At 44.1% G+C, this 19,731-nt stretch overlaps 1 protein-coding gene across 8 annotated transcripts in view; it reads left to right on the top strand.

Moving 5' to 3' along the window:
- Positions 1-19,731, top strand: part of LOC132397425 (transcriptional enhancer factor TEF-1) — a 296,691-nt gene that overhangs the window by 106,476 nt on the left and 170,484 nt on the right. For all 8 annotated transcript variants that reach the window (XM_059976201.1, XM_059976199.1, XM_059976200.1 and 5 more), the window contains one exon: positions 19,180-19,434. In XM_059976201.1, the coding sequence (XP_059832184.1) occupies positions 19,287-19,434 (148 nt within the window). In that variant the 5' untranslated portion in view covers positions 19,180-19,286. The remainder of the gene's footprint in view (positions 1-19,179; positions 19,435-19,731) is intronic.

Raw genomic sequence — 19,731 nt, 5'->3', positions numbered from 1 at the left:
GTAGTCTAGTGTAGTCGTGTGTTGTTTTTTTTTTTCTGTTTTTTTTTACATAGTCTAGTTTTTATACTGTAACACCATGGTCCTGAAAAACATTGACTCATTTTTACTATGTACTGTACCAGTAGTTATGGTTGAAATGACAATAAAAGTGACAACTTGACTTGATTATCTGGCTGGGTTTAATACTTAAATTGTTCTTCTGATGTGAAGGTGCAAGATGCCAGTTATAGGCATCTGTTAGTTTCACGAGACCATGGATTTGTGCCTTGGAAGGTTTCCTTCCCCTCTGCACGCCACCGATGTTGTCCAAGGGAAGGGCACTAGGACCCAAGCAGTTTGGCACCGTGTCCTCGCAGAGCAATGTGTTGTTAAGTGCCTTGCTCAAGAACACAAACACGCTGCCTCAGCTGAGGCTCGAACCAGTGACCTTCAGGTCACTAGACCAATGCCTTATCCACGAGGCCATGCGCCAACACATGCCAGTGGGTGCACTTAAATCAAATTACCATTTGGAGAAATATCCACTCTTTTCTTGAAGCTGCACTGTTCCTTGGTTGATATAAGCAGCTGACAGCTGTTACGGTGAGGAAGGTGTTAAAGTTTAAAATAAAAGGAAAGCAAATAGTAATAATCATAAATAAATAATATTGAAAGCATGAGTTATAGATTCCTTAAAAGTGAGTTCATAGGTTGAGGAATCACTTAAGGTGAGTGGAGTTATCCACATTGGTTCAGGAGTGTTGGTTGTAGGGTAATAACTTCTTGGGACACTTGGTTTGAATCTGCACTGAGGACAAGTTTTGATCGTCTGATCCAGTAGATTTCTGTCAAGACCATGTGGACCTCCTCGTGATCAGTGACGAACCTTGATATTATTGAAGTGCAGTAAGCCGTGTCGGGCATCCTGACAGCTTACATCATGGCCTGGTATGGAGGGGTCAGTGCACAGGATCCTGACGGACTGCAGAAGGTCATTGACTTGTACAGTTCCATCATGGTTTATCATGGAAGCAGGTTCATTGTGACATGTAACTTGTTGCTTTGTGGTAGCTGTACAGTGCAAAGAAAACACAATTAGAAAACAAAGTCCGCCCTGTCTATAAGGAGTTTGGACATTCTCCCTCTGATCACGTGGGTTTCCTCCCACAGTCCAAGATGTACAGTTTAGCAGGTAATTGAGCACATGGGTGTAATTGGGCAGCATGGGTTTGTTGGGCTGGAAGGGCCTGTTATGCTGAACCTCTTTCTGCAGGACTCACTCCCTATGTGACTCCCTTGTCTATTCATCCGTCCCTGTTGGTCTCCCTCCTGGCACTTATCCTTGCAAGTGAAACATGCCACGCCTGCCCCTACACCTCCTCCCTCACCACCATTCAGGGCCCCAAACAGTCCTTCCGGGTATGGCGACTTTTCACCTGTGAGTCTGTTGGGGTCATGTACTTTGTCAAGTGCTCCCGGTGTGGCCTTCTGTACATCGGTGAGACCTGACGTAGATTGGGAGACCGCTTCGCTGAGCACCTACGCTCCTGTCTACCAGAAGAAGCGGTATCTCCCAGTGGCCACCCATCTTAATTCCACTTCCTATTCCCATTAAGATATGTCCATCCATGGCCGCCTCTACTGTCGCTATGAGGCAACATTCAGGTTGGAGGAACAACACCTTGCTTTCCATCTGGATAGCCTGTAACCCCTGATGGCATGACATTGATTTCTCAAATATCCTGTACAGTAATGGCTCCACCACCTTCACATTACCCATCCCCTTTTCCCTCTCATCTCCTAGCCTACCCTTTGCCTCTCTCCGGTGCACCTTCCCCCTTTTCTTTCTTCCATGGCCTTCTGTCCTCTCCTTTCAGATTCCCCCTTCTCCAGCCCTGAATCTCTTTCACCAATCAGCTTCCCATCTCTTTACCTCACCACTCCCCCTCCCCTCCCCCTCCCAGTTTCACCTACCACCTTGTGTTTCTCTCTCTCTCTCTCTCCCCCCCCCCCCAACCTTTAAAATACACTCCATCCCTGCCGAAGGATTTCAGCCTGAAACGTCGACTGCACTTTTTCCCATAGATGTTTCCTGGCCTGCTGAGTTGCTCCAGCATTTTGTGTGTGTGTCGCTGAACTGGATTAGGATTGTGTTGGTTGGTTTAAGAAATTCTTGAACCTGGTGGTGTGGGACTTCAGGAATCTGCACCTTCTGCCCAATGATAGCTGTGAGAAAATCCTAAAGACATGTGGCTGCTGTTTTAAAAAGTGTCCTGAGTTTTGTGAGTATTAGGAGAACTAAGGGTTGATGGGCATTTGGGGGAAGGGAGAAATAACAGGGAAAGCAGGAGAAGGGAATTCTGGGATTGCCTTGAGAGCCTGCATTAGTGTTTTGAATGGTTGTCTTTGTGGTAAGAAAATACAAAAATATGAAAACTACTGATTTGTTCTCTCTGAACAATAGATTTTCTATGTGACTTTACACAGATTAGCTTCTGTTCCTTGTTCTCACGGTCCACTTTTTTGGAACATTGGTTGTATATTTACTGGCAACTCTTCAGCCGTATTGAAGAGCAGCACCTCAGAATTCCAGCTCACTCGTTGGATCCTTCCTGCTCTGAATGGTGTTGCTTTACTTGTAAATTGCAGTCAGTCTCATCTCAAATCCTTTCATTAATTGAACAATTCTGTCTGACCTCCCCTCACCCTCTGCTGCTGTAGTGAAAACAGCCCAAGTTTGTCCAACATCTAGTTGTGGCAAATGCCCTCCAAATGCAGATGGCATCCTGGTCAACCTCTTCTGCTCCTCCTCCTTCCCAGAAGCTGCAACATAAAGTCTTCACTCTTGAACCCATTTCCTTGACTATTAGCACGTGAGGTGCTTTTACGTGAGAAAATGTGAAGATCCAATTGTACAAGGAGGTGTTGAGGCCAAGGTCTTGAAGCTTATTGATTGGATTTTGAGGGGATGTTAGAGTTGAAAGCCGAGCTGTAGTCAATAAAGACCTCTTAACCTTATAAAGACCACATACCCTCCCATTTTTTTCTTGATTTATAAATTTGAGACACTGGAGGCAGTTGGAACCAATAACCTTTAGATCTGAAGGAGAGGGTAGTGTTGAAGGACCCCATTTGGTATCTGTAAAGAAACCTCTGTTGTTTGGTGAATTTTTAAACCAGTTGAACTTGGAGTTTCCAAATGTCCACATTAACGATGATATCACCAAAAACACTGTGAAAGGGCAGAGATTAGATTAGAATTTTTCAAAAGGAAACAATCGAATAATTAAGGAGAAGGATTTGTGGACCAGTGAGGAACAGAGAATTTGTTACAGCTTTGTCTCTTTAAGTCACCCAAGGCCTGACTCCATCTCTGGCCAGATGGTAGAAGGTCAGCTTCTACCCTGCTGTTATAACACCATTCAATGGTTTCCTAGTACAATAAGATGAGCTCTTGACCTCACAATCTACCTTGTTATGGCCTTGAATATGACATTGAGTTTATCTATTTACATTTGACAAATCTAATTTTTAATCTTTTCAGAGTAACAAACAAAAAATGCTGGAGGAACTCAACAAGTCAGGCAGAATCAATGGAGAGAAAAACTGTCAATACTTCAAGCTGAGACCTTTCATAGGGACTTTAATCTTTTCTTCGGTAGCTGTTACACTCTATTCTGCACTCTTACTGCTTTCCCTTGTTTTTCCTCAATGGTAGATTGGTGTAATGATCTGATCTGTATGGACAGTAGACAAGGCAGGTTTTTCACTATTGCCGTGCATGTGATAAATAAAAAACAATTCACCAGTTTCTTTTTCATCAATTCCTGACATCTTCTCCCATCTGTAGCCTGACTTGTGATGATGCGCCAAGAGTGAAAGAAAAGTACAAAGTAAATTTATTATCATAGTACATTTATGCCACCAAATATAGTGGATTCTGGTTAACTGGACCATCATTTAATCAGGACAGTTGCTTATTTGGGTCAAGTCTGGTAGAGCAAAAGGGTAATCGAGAAAATTGCCAGGACACCGTCTCGTTTATTTGGGACACCATGTCCCTTAGCTGTGGCAGGGGACTTGCTGAACAGTTTCTAACTGGTGGCAGTCTCATGCACTTGAGTGGCCATGCTTAGAGCAAACAGGTTTTAAATGTCAGTGCAGTTGCTGGAAATCTGAGCAACACACAAAATACCAGAGGAACTCAGCAGGCCAGGCAGCATTGAGGAAAAGAGTGCATTCGGCGTTTTGGGCTGAGACCCTTTGGCAGGACTGGAGAAAAAAGCTGAGGAGTAGATTTAAAAAGTGGAGGGAGGGGAGAGAGAACACCAGGGGATAGGTGAAACCTGGAGGGGGAGGAAAGAAGTAAAGAGCTGGGAAGTTGATTGGTGAAAGAGGCAGGAAGAAAGAAAAGTGGGGAGGAGCACCAGAGGGAGGAGATGGGCGGGCAAGGAGAATGGGTGGTGGGAAATGGTGAAGGGGGGGCCTTACCAGAAATTCAAGAAATCAATGTTCATACCTTGCAGACTACCCAAACAAAATATAAGGTATTGTTCCTCTAACCTAAGTGTGGCCTCATCATGACAGTGGAGGAGGCCATGGATGGACATATCGGAATGGGAATTAAAATGGGTGGCCCCTGGGAGATCCCGCTTTTTCAGGCAAGCAGAGCGTAGATGCTTGGCGACGGCCTCCCAATCTACGTTGGGTTTCAGCGATATACTGGAGGCCACACCGGGAGCACCAAACACAGTAAATGACCCCAACAGACTCACAGGTGAAGTGTTGCCTCACCTGGAAGGACTGTTTAGGACCCTGAATGGTAGAGAGGGAGGAGATGCAGGGGCAGGTGTGGCACTTGTTCCGCTTGCAAGGGTAAGTGCCAGGAGGAAGATCAGTGGAGAGGGACAAATGGACAAGGGGTTGCATAGGGAGTAATCCCTGCAGAAAGTGGGGGGAGGAGGGGAGATGTGTTTGGTGGTGGGATCCTTTTGGAGGAAGTTACAGAGAATTATGTGCTAGATACGGAGGCTGGTGAGGTGGTAGATGAGGAGAAGAGGAACCCTGTCCCTGGTAGGTGGCAGGAGGATGGGTAAAAGCAAATATCCATGAAATGGAAGAGATGCAGTTGAGGGTAGTGTTGAAGGTGGAGGAAGGGAAGCCCCTTTCTTTGAAAAAGGAGGACATCCTCGTTCTAGAAAGAAAAGCCTCATTCTGTGAGCAGATGCGGCGGAGACGGAGGAATTGAAAGAAGGGGTTGGCATGTTTACAAGTAACAAGGTGGGATGAGATATGAGTCAGGTAGCTGTGAGAGTCCATGGGTTTGTAATAGACATCGGTCGATAAGCTGTCTCTGACGATAGAGACAGTGAGAATTGAGAAAGGAGAGGGAGGTGTCAGAAGTAGAGCAGGTAAATTTGAGGGCAGGGTGGAAGTTGGAGGCAAAGTGGATAAAGCTGACGAGTTCAGCACGGGTGCAGGAAGCAGCACTAATGAAGTCATTGATGTAGCGTAGGAAAAGTGTGGGATGTTCACCAGTGTAGGCTTGGAGCATCAGTTTTGAGTGATTTTTGTCACTGATAGTTGGTGAGAAATAAGCAGTAAGACAATTCAGAACTGTTTTGCTCACTGCAGTTTCAAGTATTTAGGTTTGAAGATGCCAGAAATGACCAGGAGTGAAAATGAAACTATTTCACTACTTCAACAAGTTATGAATTATGAAGAATTTGAAGGCATCAACAATCATCCTGAATGTTACCATGAAAATGGAGATTTAGAGAATGCAATCATCGTGAACATTGTATGCCAGCAGTCCGTTATCTATGCTCAGTGTCTGCTCTGATTTTTGTTCATTCTGTACACTGGATTAATTCCTCCCTCGATGACTATTACGAACAAATATACATTGAAATAGTATTGGTGATGTTCTAATTTGCTCTGCATTTCATTTTACTCAGTTCCTGTTTTCATACTTTTGTACATATTTCCATGAAACTCTCTATTTCCCGAGGAGACTGAAGTCCTTTAACATCTGCTGGACGATGCTGAGGATGTTCTACGAGGCTGTGGTGGCCAGTGCTATCATGTTTGTTGTTGTGTGCTGGGGCAGCAGGCTGAGGGTAACGGACACCAAAAGAATCAACAAACTCATTCGTAAGGCCAGTGATGTTGTGGGGGTGGAACTGGACTCTCTGACGGTGGTGTCTGAAAAGAGGATGCTGTCCAAGTTGCATGTCATCTTGGACAATGACTCCCATCCACTCCATAATGTACTGGTTAGGCACAGGAGTACATTCAGCCAGCGACTCATTCCACCGAGATGTAACACTGTGCGTCATAGGAAGTCATTCCTGCCTGTGGCCATCAAACTTTACAACTCCTCCCTTGGAGTGTCAGACACCCTGAGCTAATAGGCTGGTCCTGGACTTATTTCCACTTGGCATGATTAACTTATTATTATTTATGGTTTTATATTGCTATATTTCTTCGTGGCTGTAACAAAACCCAATTTCCCTCGGGATCAATAAAGTATGTCTGTCTGTCTGTCTTTGGCTAACTGGGCTAAAATGTACTGGTCCTGATTTGTTCCAATTAATTGGAACCCACTCCAGTACCCTGAGATTCATTTTCTTGCAGGCATTCACAGTAAATCCAATAGAGTCAATGAAAGTCTCCATACCAATTTCCTAAAGGCAAACTGCAAATACAGACAAAAATCCTAAATAAATAAGCAATATATTTGGACAGCGTGGTAGTGTAATGGCTAGCGTAACGGTATCACAGCACCAGTGACCTGGGTTCAATCCCTGCCACTGTCTGTTAGGAGTTTGTACGTTCTCCCCATGACTGTGTGGGTTTCCTCCCGCATTTCAAATATGTAAGGGTTAGTAGATTAATTGTTCACGTAAGTGTAATTGGGCAGTGTGGGCTCATTGGGCCAGAAGGACCTGTTACCGTGCTGTATCTCAAAATAAAATGGAAAAAATAGACTGAGAATACGAGTTGTGGAGTCCTTGAAAGTGAGTCCATAGCATGTGGAATCAGTTCAGTGTTGAGCTGAGTGAAGTTATCCACGATGGTTCAGCAGCCTGATGCTTGAAGTGTAATAACTGTTCCTGAACACGTTTCATCTTTTGGATCAGAAATTCATCTTGTTGAGATTTGCTTTTTCTAATAATAGACATTGAATTAGCTCCAACACAGCAGTGTTTGTTAGATGCTCTTGAGTTTTGACTATTCTTTCTCCTCCCTTTTGGTGATTGTATTCTTTCCAAGGCAGAGAACAATACATTTTCTGTTCACGTTGCAAGGGAAGACGGTACTCTTTGAGTAGTGAACTTACTGTTTCATTGCTGTGCTCTCTAATGATGTTTTTCTTATTAACATCATGGTTCCGTTTGGAGTTAAGTTTCTGCATTTTATTTGTTCCTCTGATGAAAAGTCGTTGTTGTCCCGAGCTGTTCGCTGAGTGACCAGTGTGAGAGCTGAATTTTGGAAGGAAGGTTTGCAGTTGGAACTGCCTTGTCAGCATTCAGTATACCAAAAAAGGGAGGAATTCAGTGGAGGCTGCTCATTTGCATGTTTTCTGCTGACTTTCTTTGAAAGCTTTCTCTTGGCTGACTCTCTTGCCCTCATCCCCCCCCCCCCCCGAATCATCCTGGGTTTAGACATATGCTCCAAGATCCCTTTCACAATCTGCTGCCTGCGACTTGCAGCTTACGACACATGAAGCAAGTTTACCCGTGGTGGAGCTTAGGTCTGGGAAGGACGTAGGAAGGAAAATCAGTAGTGGATTACGTTTGGAATGTGTCTGTGTGGTTAACTTGCAACCTTTCAGAAAATGAGAGCCCCAGGTTTTCAATGCTCCTTTCGGACCCCTTGGACTTGTTCTTGCTGTGCCGTCATACTGTGTGGTGGCCTTATATCAGGACCGGAGAAATCAACTGATTATTTCCCTCCACAGATTATTTATTTATTGACAGGAAGCCTTTCTGCCCTCTGAACTATACTGCCCAGAAGGCCATAATGCCCTTTGACTAATGCCACCCAGCAACCCCCCAATTTAGTCCCATCCTAATCACAGAACAGTTTACAATGAGCAATTGTGTGGCACGTGGCCAAGTGGTTAAGGCGTTGGACTAGCGATCTGAAGGTCGTGAGTTCGAGCCCCAGCTTAGGCAGCGTGTTGTGTCCTTGAGCAAGGCACTTAACCACACGTTGCTCCAGTCTACCCAGCTGAAATTGGCAAAATGCTGGGGGTTAACCTCGCGATAGACTGGCGTCCCATCTGGGGGAGGGGAGAGTCTCGTACTCACAGTCGCTTCACGCCATGGAAACCGGCATAAGCACCAGCCTGATGAGGCTACAAGGCTTGGGACAGATTTTAACTAGAACTAATTAATCTACTAACCGGTACGTCTTTGAGCTGTGGGGGGAAACTGGAGCACCTGGAGGAAACCCAAGCAGTTAAGGGGAGAACGAACAGCGGTGGGAATTGAACCCGGGTTGATGGTACTGTAAAGCATTGTGCTAACCGCTATGCTATAGTGCCACCTGCCTGACCTGCTGAATTCCTCCTGCATTTTTGTGTGTGTTGCTGGTGGAGTTCAGTCGGTCTAGCCAGATACGTGGGAGGAAAGGAATTGTCAATGTTTCAGGTTGAAACCCTGCATTGTGACTGGATTTGTCATTGACATGACTGTTGATGGAATCTCAGATCTCCTTGAAGTCCAGAATTATTTCCTTGGGCTTGATGTTGAGTGCAAGGTTGTCGTTATGACACCATTCAACCAGCTGATCTCTCATTGCAGTAGACTGCATTGTTGTCATCTGAAATTGTACCAACAGCAGTGGTGTTTATAGGAGGCATATGAGCTCGGCATAGCCACACTCTCATGGGTGTAGTGCCAGGATCCCCAAACTTCTTTATGTCATGGACCAATACCATTAAGCAAGGGGTTGGGAAGTGGAGCAGTGGGCTAAGCATACAACCTTGAGGGATGCTTGTATTGATTGTGAGGAGGGTGTTATTACTGATCTGCTCAGACTGCAGTCTCACAATAAGGAAGTCTAGGATCCATTTCATTACTCCGGTCCCATAAGCTCAGAATTCTGCCATTTGGCCCAAGTCTGCTGCACCGCTCCCATCACGGCTGGTCTACTATCCCTCTGAATCCCATTCTCCTGCCTGCTCCCCGTAACCTTTGCAACCCTGACTATTCAAAACCTATCAATCTCTGCTTTAAAAATACTCAGTTACTTGGCCTCTATCGCCGCCTGTGGCAATGAATTCCGCAGATTCACCATCCTCTGAAATTCCTCCTTAACCGTGCTCTACTCTTAGGCTGTGTCCTCTGATCCTAGACTCCCCTACTGTATTTGTCGACGTGGAGCAGAGAGCGAGTTTGTAAATCTGTTTGGACATACAGCACGGAACAGGCTCTTCCGGTTCCACGAGCTGCAGTGCCAACTGTCCACCTACTTAACCCTAGCTTAATCACAGGACAGTTTATGATCAATTAACCTACTAACTAGTACGTCTGTGGGAGGAAACCAGAGCACCCGGAGAAAACCTATGCAGTCACGAGAAGAATGCGTAAACCTCCTTTCAGTCAACGTTGGAATTGTACTCTGATCCCTGATGCCCCAGCTTGTAATACTGTTGAGCTAAATGCTATGCATTTTGTTGCGCTAATAGTTCAAAGTGAATTTATTATCTAAATTCATATATGTCACTGGACACTAACCTGAGATATGGTGAGTCCTCTCAGCGACGGCCAACTAGCACAATAGGGAAACAACTGTCTTCGCCGTTCAGTTTCTGCTAGGTAGATAGATAAACCCTTTACCTTTTCCAACCATCACCTCCCAGCTGCTTACATTATCGCCCTCCCACTCGGCGTCACCTATCATCTTCTAGCTTGTCTTCTTTCCTCTTCCCCCCCACCACCTTATTCTGGCTTCTCCCCCTTCCTTTCCAGTCCTGATGAAGGGTTTGTGTGCGTGGGAGGAGTGTGGCTTGTCTTGTTCCGTGTTGTTCTGCCAAGTATGCAAGCATGGAGATGAGACGACTGCTTGGGTGTGTTAGGAGGGAGGAACCTTTGCTGTTCTTGTTGTGTTCTGTCTGGATTGAGATGCAATGCAGAATCGGTCCTTCGAGCCGTACAGCCCAGCGTTCTCCCAGTTTAAGCCGAGCTTAACCACAATGACCAATTACCCTACTAACTGGTAGTCTTTAGAATTTGGGAGGAAACCAAAGCAGCAGGGGAAACCCACACAGTCACAAAGAGAATGTACAAAGTCCTTGTAGGCAGCAGTGAGAATTGAACCCTGGTCACAAGTACTAACCACTACTCTGCTGTGCTCCCGTGTTGTGTACTGGCATTGTGGGACTGCTATGTTGGCACTGGAATGCTTGGTGACATTTGCCTGCTGCCCCCAGCAAATCCTTGGGTTGTGTTGGTTCTTAATGCAAATGATGCATTTCACTGTATGTTTCGTCGGATGTGATAAATCTGAATATGAAAGAGGCTTAGAATAAGAATAAAAACTGCTGCAAACTTAAAAAAAAGTCATTTGGGGTGGGGCCAATTTCAGGAAACCTGTTCTGGGTAAAATGAAATTAAAGCCTGCTGGGTAAACCAATCACTGAACCAGGCAAGGTCTCTGCGGTTAAGATATATTACCGGTGGTGTAGGTACATTCAATAAGACCACAAGACATAGGAGCAGAATTAGGCCATTCAGCCTATCAAGTCTGCTCCACCATTCCATCATGGCTGATTTATTATCCCTCTCAACCCCATTCTCCTGACTTATCCTGCTAACTTTTGACATCCTGTTTAATCAAGAACCTAAAACCTCCACTTTAAGTATACACAAAATGGTGGAGGAACTCAGCAGGCCAGGCACCATCTATGGAAAAGAGTACAATCGGCGTTTCAGGCTGAGTCCTGATGAAGGGTGTTGGCCTGAAATGTTGACTGTTTACCCTCTCCATAGATGCTGCCTGACCTGCTGAGTTCCTCCAGCATTTTGTCTGTGTTGTTTTGGATTTCCAGCATCTGCAGATTTTCTCATATCTCCACTTTAAATGTACCCAGTGACTTGGCCCCCACAGCTGTCTGTGGCAAAGAATTCCATCATTACCACTACACCAGGCTGGACAGAAAGGGAGTGGCTACAGGCTGATAGGTCATTTTCAAAAATGGAAGTGCGGAGATTCATGAAGAAAAATTTGCTGGATATTATATAAAAGTGGGGCATCAGGAACTCTTTCAAAGGGCCAGTATGGATGAATGGGCTGTTCCATTGACTATTATTGAATGATAATGCCAAACAGAATTCAAGCTTAAATTATAAAGAGTTCATTGTTATAAAACATTAAACTACTCCAAGTATAGACTACCTGGAGACATTTCAGCAAACTTCTACAGATGTGCCGTGGAGAGAATTCTAACTGGTTGCATCACTCTCTGCTATGGAGGACCCACTGCACGAGATTGGAGGGCTGTCGTCTCAGCCAGCTCCATCATGGCCAATAACCTCCTCACCATCGAAGGGACCTTCACGAGGTCGTGCCCCAAGAAGGCGGCATCCATCATGAAGGATCCCACCACCCAGGACATGCCATCTACTTGTTACTGCCACTGGGGAGGTGGCACAAAGTCCTGAAGACACACATTCATCGAACAGGAACAGCTTCCATCCCCCCACCATCAGATTTCTAAACGGACCATCAACGCTACCTCCTTTTACCCCCACGGCACCAGCCTACCCGCCATCAGGGGTGTCAGAAAGGCGTCAGAAAAGGGCCAGTGACATCATGAAGGATCCCACCCACCCTGCTCGTGGACTGTTGGTCCCACTCCCATCAGGGAGGAGGCTATGTAGCACCCACACCAGGACCACCAGACTCAAAAACAGTTACTTTCCCCAAGCAGTAAGGCTGATCAACACCTCCACCCACTAACCCACCCCTCCACACCCCCAAACACCACTACTTTATAGTTTCCTGTCAGTCACCTTATGTGTAGACACCCCTGTGCCTAGTTTCACTTTATGGACATACAATCAATCTGTGTATATTATATAAGCTAACATGTACCCATTCTTTATCTTATTGTGGGTTTCTTTGTGCTGTATCGGATCTGAATTAACAAATATTTTGTTCTCCTTTACCCATGTGTTCTAGAAATGACATTAAACAACCTTGAATCTTATTTTGCCATTTATAGAAAATTTTGCACTGTACGTCATAGAAGAGAGTGATAACAAATCTGATTCTGATTCCGTCACTGGCCTTGAGAAGTGAGTTAACTGCTTTGTTGTGTAGTCCTGTAGACGAAGAGAAAATGCCAAAGGAAGGCAGCAGATTCCCTCTTAGAATAGAGAGCATACTTGCTTGTTTGATATCTCCTTCTATTACATGACCTCCAGTCCCATTAGCAACATAGCAACTAAACAGATCTCTTCTGTCTACACAAGTCCATATTCTTCCATTTCCTCACATTCATGTGCCTATCTAAACATACTTTAAATGCAGATAATATATCTGTCCCTACAAACAACCCAAACACTCACAACTCCCTGTGTAAAAAAAAACTTTGCCCCTCACATCATCTTTGAACTTACCCCCTCTCACATTTACTACGTGCCCTCTGGTATTAGACATCTCAACCCTGAGAAAAAGAAAAGACCCCTCTCCAAAGAGGCAGAGTTTTCCAACAGTGTCATAGTCACCACAACCACAACTATTATTCCAGTGTGGGTTTAAGGAATGGAAATAAAATCTCTCCGGAGGACGATAAATAAATCTTCCCAATGATTAGTTCAGAATCTCTCGCTCAGTAACAAAACCAGACTCAAAATTCACCACGCAAAGTCAACCACAAAAATCAAATAAAATCACTGTGGCAAAAATACTAAGTTTGAGTGTGGCAGATTATTTTTAAAAGCACAATTTAAAACTACTGTAAATGCTTTAGTATTTACAACCTTAACAGAGCAGTGATACAGAGTTTCAGAATTCTGGATAAGGACATGCAATTCTTTTCAAACCCACGTCCTCACCGTTCCCCGTGCACAGAGTAACGTACTCCAGCATATAATATCTGCAGGTACATTCATACCCACTTACAGGCAGTCACAGTAAATAAAAAAAAAACAACAGAATCAAAGTTCAAAGAAAATTTTGTTATCAGAGTACATAATGTCACAACATACAATGCTGAGATTGATTTGCAGCGGGCATACTCAGCAAAGCGATCAAATAGTAATTATAGCAGGATGAGTGAAAGATCAGCCAGAGTGCTGAAGACAACCAACTACGTAAATGCAAATATAAATAAATAGCAATAAATCACACGAATGTGAAATAACAAGAGAAACTTAAAGTGGAATCGTTGGTCGTGGGAAACATCTTGATGGATGAGCATGGTTTTCCCCTTTGTTAATGCCCTCAAGAAAATTAATCTCAGGTCATATATAGAGACATGCACTTTGATAATATTCTACTTTAATAAAAATTTTACTTTGAAGTTTGAAGTAATGTGCTTATGAGGTAAATATTTGATATAAAAGCAATAGTTCTGACTCTGACTGCAGTGTGTAATATTACTGGGTGGGATTACTGTCAGTGAGTAGCTGATAGGTATTTCTACCAATGTTTATTCTGTGCTACAAATGACATTAACAAGTTCAGTCACTTAGATAAAACAATACTATTTAAAACATTCTCAAATCAAATACCAATTTGTGATACTAGCTGGCAAGTCTGTGAACTTCACACTGAAGTGTTTCTATTCATGCCCTCTCAGCTCAAGAACAAGGCGAAGTAATTTATTAACACTATTATTTAATAGCTTGTTTATAATTAGAAATTATTTTTTCTTGTTCTTGAGAGAAAGCAGGCAACCCCCCATGAGGGAGAAGGGGCGGGGGGCATTGATAGGGTAGACGGTGAATCTTTTTCACAGGATGGGAATGTCAAATATCAGAATAATGCTTTAATGTGAGATGGGAACTTTTGAAAGAGATTTATGAGGCGATTATTCCCCCCGCACAGAGTGGAAGATGCCTGGGACATGCTGCTAGAGAAGAGGTGGAACTGGATATGGTGGTGCTGATTGAGAAGCATTTACTCAGGCAGGAAATATCATGTACAGGCAGACGAGATGAGTTAAAATGGTCACTGTGGTCAACACAGACTGTATGGGCAGAAGGGTCTGCTCCTATGCCATACTGTTCTCTGCTCTAATTGCGATGGCCATGCTCTCTTCTCACTGCTGCCATCAGGAAGGTTACAAGAGTGTTATGTCCCATGCCACCAGCTTCAGGAGCTGTTACTACACTTCAACATCAGGCTCCTGAACCAGAGGGGATAACTGCAGTCACCTCAGCAACGAACTGTTCCCACACCCTGTGGACTCACTTTCAAAGACTCTTCATCTCATATTTATTGCTCCTTTATTATTTATTTTTCTCTTCTATATTTGCATAGTCTGTTGTCTTTTTTTACGTTGGCATTTGTCTGTCTTGTTTTGTGTAGTCATTTACAGATTCTGTTGTGTCTCTTTGTACTTGCGGTGAATGCCCACAAAATCCTGAATCCAGGGCTGTATGTGGTAATGTGTATACACTTTGAACTTTAAAGTGCGGTCTCACCAATGACTTGTACAACTGCGACATAATGTCCCAAATCCTACACTCAACGCCCTGACTGATGGAATCATATCCTTCATTGTCTGATCCAACATTCCCTCTTTTTTTTTTACAGCTGTGCAGACCAGTCATTGCTTTGAGTGGGAAATTTTTACATATCCTGAAAACTGCACAACACTTTTATTAAAACATTATATAAAAGAAAATTTTAGCTGTGTGGCCACAAAGGATATGTGCATGGGAGCATTTCAGTTATTACACTGTTGTGCACCCGTGCAACTTAAGAGAGAATAGTGGTCTGTATGTGCGGTAGAGGGTTGATTATGGGTTGGACAGAGTAGAGGCACACATTCACGTGGTAGCCTAATATGTAGGTTCATTACTGGGACGAATGAGGATCAGGATTAGGCCCTTGGGCCTACCATGTTTTACCATACTCATTAAGCTAATGAAATTTCAACACGATCTCCGTAACAATTTTGTTTGACCAGACCTGAGCTGAACCCCAGAACCTGGAGGACTGGTGGACCCCTCTTGGTCTGACCTCTCCCCTTTTGACCTCTTTAGTAAAGTTTTACCAAAGCCTAAAGCCCTGACTCCAGCCATCATAGTGCTCCGGGTCATTGAGGTGCGCAAGCCTCCAAACCACGGTAAGGTTGAGGTCTTCTTGCAGAGTCGTCCCTCAGGTTCCTCTGAAATCTTTCCCCTCCCTCGCAGTTTAGACCCCTGCAGTCTGTTTTGTGATTCCTGAACCCGGGAAAAAGACTGCGTACGTTCTCCTCACCGTGATTTAATACCCTTCGAGAAGATTATGTTGATACAAGGTCATGGCAAGAGGGGAAAGATTTAAGAGGGACTTGAGGGGCAGGTGTTTGTTATTATCAACACAACATTTTTTAATAACACAGAGGGTGGATGTATGTGGAACGGGCTGCTTGGCAGTGTAGCGGATGCCACAACGCTATTACAGCTCAGAGTGTTTTGGAGCCCAATACCAATGCTGCCTGTAAGGAGTTTGTAAATTCTCCCTGTGACTGTGTGAGTTTCCTCGGGCTTCAAAGATCAAAGTACATTTATAATCAAAGTATGTGTCAATATACAACCTTGAGATTCATCTACGTACAGGCAGCCACAAAGCAAGAAATCTGAAAGAATCCAAGTTTAAAAAAAAGTCCCAATACCCAATGCACAGAGAAAGAGGAAAAAAACACAGACTATGCAAACAATAGAAGCAAGCAACAGTATTCCAAACCAAATTGAGTCCATCGACCCCAATCCTGGAGCAGCTGGAGTAAGCCCAGAGCCTCGGTCTCAAGTTTATTGTATAGCGGGGGAAATTGTTGTGAAGCTTGCAGACATGAAGCACACAGCAGCCAGAGCAGGCTCACAGCCTCAGAGAGGAGAGCAGAGCAGAGTAAAATGTTGCAAATTAGAACCAACTTGACCCTCTCTTCTGGTCCCACTTTCTGCCTTTCTAGTCAGTCTGACTCAGCATTTAAATGGTCCGAGCACTGGGTGGTCCCCCGAATTCGGGGTTGAGCCTCGCCACAGTGATTCACTCTGGGTTGCTTTTAGCCCGTACTCGACCTTTCCAAATTGGTGCGGCTCTTAGCTGGATCAAACCGCGCTCCAAGTTTGGGTGGACAGGTCTGAAACTCCTCCGCTTCAATACTTAACTTCGAACATCTCTCAGAACATTCTCCAGCTTCCTCCCACAGTTCAAAGATGTACCAGTTAGTAGGTGAATTGGTCATCGTAAATTGTCCTCTATTAGGCTAAGGTTAAATCAGTGGCTGCTGGGCAGCATGGCTTAAAGAGCCTGTTGCGTGCTGTTTCTCTACATAAATAAGAAGTCATTGTAGGTACAATAACTGTTGCAAAGGTTTAGAAACATGGGTAAATGGGACTAGCTTGGGCGGGGCATTTTGTTCACCATGGACCAGTTGAGCCTGACCCCTTATCCTCTCACACACTCTGTTGATTAAAGTCTCATCAGCCTGTCCAACCTCTCCCAATAACTCCAGTAAAATCCTCTCAAATAGGAATCTTGGTGTGCATGGACTGGTTAGGCCGAAGGGCCTGTACTCTGCTGTATTAATGATTTAGACCATAGATCATTGAACACTACAGCATGGGAACAGGCGCTTTCGCCCACCGTGCTGTGCCAAACCAATTAAATTAGTATCAATAGCCCGTAAACTAGCCTCTTCTGCCTACACGTTGCCATATCCTTCCATTTCTCTCACATCCACGAGCCTATCTAAATGTCTCTTCACGTTTCTGCCTCTATCACCACTCTGGGCAGTGCATTCCAGGTGCACACCACTCTCTGAATAAAAAAAACTTGCCCTTTGCATCTCCTTTGAAGTTATCCCCCCCCCATCTCAACTTAAATCAACCCTGGGAAAAAGATACTGTCTCTCTACTCTGTGCCTCTCATAATTTTATAAACCTCTATCAGATCTCCCCTCTGCTTCAGAGAAAACACCAAGTTTTTCCAACCTCTCGTGATAGCACACACCCTGTAATCTAGGCAACATCCTGATCAACCTCTTCTGCACCCTCTCCAAAGTCTCAACATTCTTCCTCTAGTGGGGTGGTCAGAACGGTATACAGTTTCTTTGGCATCTTGTTGTTACAGTGGTGCTACAACGTTTGTGAATCCTGTAGATTTTTCTCTATTTCTGCATAAATACGACCAAAAATGTGATCAGATCTTCAAGTAAATCCTGAAACTAGATAGAGAACCTAATTAAATAAATAACACAGAAAAAGCATTATGCTCATTAATTTATTTATTGAATAAAATGATCCAATATTATATGTATTTGTGGGAAGAAGTATGTGAACTTTTGCCTTCAGTAACTGGTTTGACACTCCTGTACAGCAATAACTTCACCCAAATGTTTCTGGTAACTATTGATCAGCCCTGCACAATCAGCTTAGAGAAATTTGAGGCCATTCCTCCTTACAAAACCTTTTCAATTCTGGAATGCTGGTGGGCTTCCTTGCATCAACAGCTTCCTTCAGATCCTTCTACGTTTCTAGAGGATTAAAGTCAGGACTTTGCAAAAGGCAAGTTTTCTTCTTTTTGAACAACTCTGTTGTTGATTTACTCTCGTCTTTCAGATCATTGTTTTGTTGCATCATCCAAATTCTATTAAGCTTCAGGTGATGGATTGCTACCCTGACGTTCTCCTGTAAAATGTCTTGATGCAATTTTGAATTCATTGTTCCCTCAACGATTGCGAGCTGTCCAGGCCCTGAGGCAGCAAAGCAGCCCCAAACCATGATGCTTGTTCCACCGTGCTTCACAGTTGGCATGAGACGTGCAGCAATGTGTTTTTTTTAAAGCAGTTTCCTCTGTGGTGTCCTTCCATGAGCACCATTCTTGTTCAGTGTTTTTCTTACAGTGGACACATGAACAGAGATTTCAGTAAGTTCTAGAGATTTCTGCAGGTCTTTCACTGTTACCTTTGGGTTCTTTTTCACCTGCTTCAGCATCGCACGTTGTGCTCTTGGTGTGATCTTTGCAGGATGCCCACTCCTAGGGAGAGTAGCAACTGAAGTGAGTTTCCTACATTTATACACAATTTCTCTTTCTGTGGACTGATGAACACTCAGGTCTTTAGAAATGCTTTTCTGGCCTTTTCCAGCTTCACGTATCTCTACATTTCTTCTTCTAAGGTCGTCTGAAAGTTGTTTTGATCGAGGCATGGTGCACAAAAAACAGGTCTTTCTTGAGAAGAGCAGGCTCTGTCAGTAACCTGACTTTGTGTGTCTTTTTATAGGGCAGGGCATCTCTACAACCCACACCCCCAATCTCAGCTCATTAATTGAAACATCTGACTCTAAGTAACTTTAGTAGAAGGCATTACCCCAGAGGTTCACATACTTTTTTGAACCAAGACAATGATTATTTAAGTGGTGTTAGTTTAGGCATATTGTGCTCGTCTATTATTGTAAGTTAGATGAAGTTCAGACCAGATTTTATGAGTTATTAATGCAGAAAACCAGTTAATTGCAACGGGGTCACAAGCTTTTCTTTGTGACTTTGAACTCTGAGTGGTGGGGGCTTTGCCGGTGAGAAGAGCAGACTCTGTCAGTAACCTGACTTTGTGTGTCTTTTTTATAGGGTAGGGCATCTCTACAACCCACACCCCCAATCTCATCTCATTGCTTGGAACATCTGACTCAAAATAGCTTTGTCGAAGGCATTAGCACAGAGATTCACATACTTTTTTCAACAAATACATGAAATATTGGATCATTTTTCTCAATAAAGAAATGAACAAGTGTAATGTTTTTATGTTATTTATTTCATTGGTTCTCTTTACTTGCATGAAAATCTGATCACGTTTTAGGTCATAGTTATGCAGAAGTAGAGACAATTTCCACAGGGCTCACAAACTTTCTAGCACCACTGTATATACACTTGAGTGCCTGAGCTGTCTGGAATTTTTTGCATATTTGTTTAGGAACTGAATGCACAAGTCTAGCCTTTATTAAAATGTAACTTCTGTTTCTGATTTCTCTGCAGATTTTCTCCTAGTTGGGCTCCAGGCCTAAGGCTTGGGGAGATCCGGCGTCGCCATAGATTCCAACAACTGGAGCGGCAGCGAGAGTCCTGCCGAAGATCCGGACAGGATGACCGACTCTGCCGATAAGCCGATGGACAACGACGCGGAGGGGGTGTGGAGTCCGGATATCGAGCAGAGCTTCCAGGAGGCGCTGGCCATCTACCCTCCCTGCGGCAGGCGGAAGATCATCCTGTCCGATGAGGGCAAAATGTATGGTGAGTCAGTGAGAGGGGAGCATCACTGGGCGGATGTGACGCTGAGGCTTTATAAGGCCTTCGACATACTGCACTTGAAGTATTGTAAGCAGTTTTGGACCGTGTATCTAAGAAAGGATGTGCTGCTATTGGAGAGGGTCAAGAGGGCGTTCATGAGAATGATTCCCAGGAATGAAAGGGTTAATGTATGAGGAGCGTCTGATGGCTTTGGGCCCGTACACACTGGAGTTTAGAGGAATGGGGTGGTGGGGGAGAAATCTCATTAAAATCTTTCTGGTATCGAAAAGAGTGAATATA

Source organism: Hypanus sabinus, chromosome 7, assembly GCF_030144855.1.
Source record: "Hypanus sabinus isolate sHypSab1 chromosome 7, sHypSab1.hap1, whole genome shotgun sequence".
Lineage (NCBI taxonomy): Eukaryota > Metazoa > Chordata > Chondrichthyes > Myliobatiformes > Dasyatidae > Hypanus > Hypanus sabinus.
This window is presented reverse-complemented; position numbering and strand designations above follow the sequence as displayed.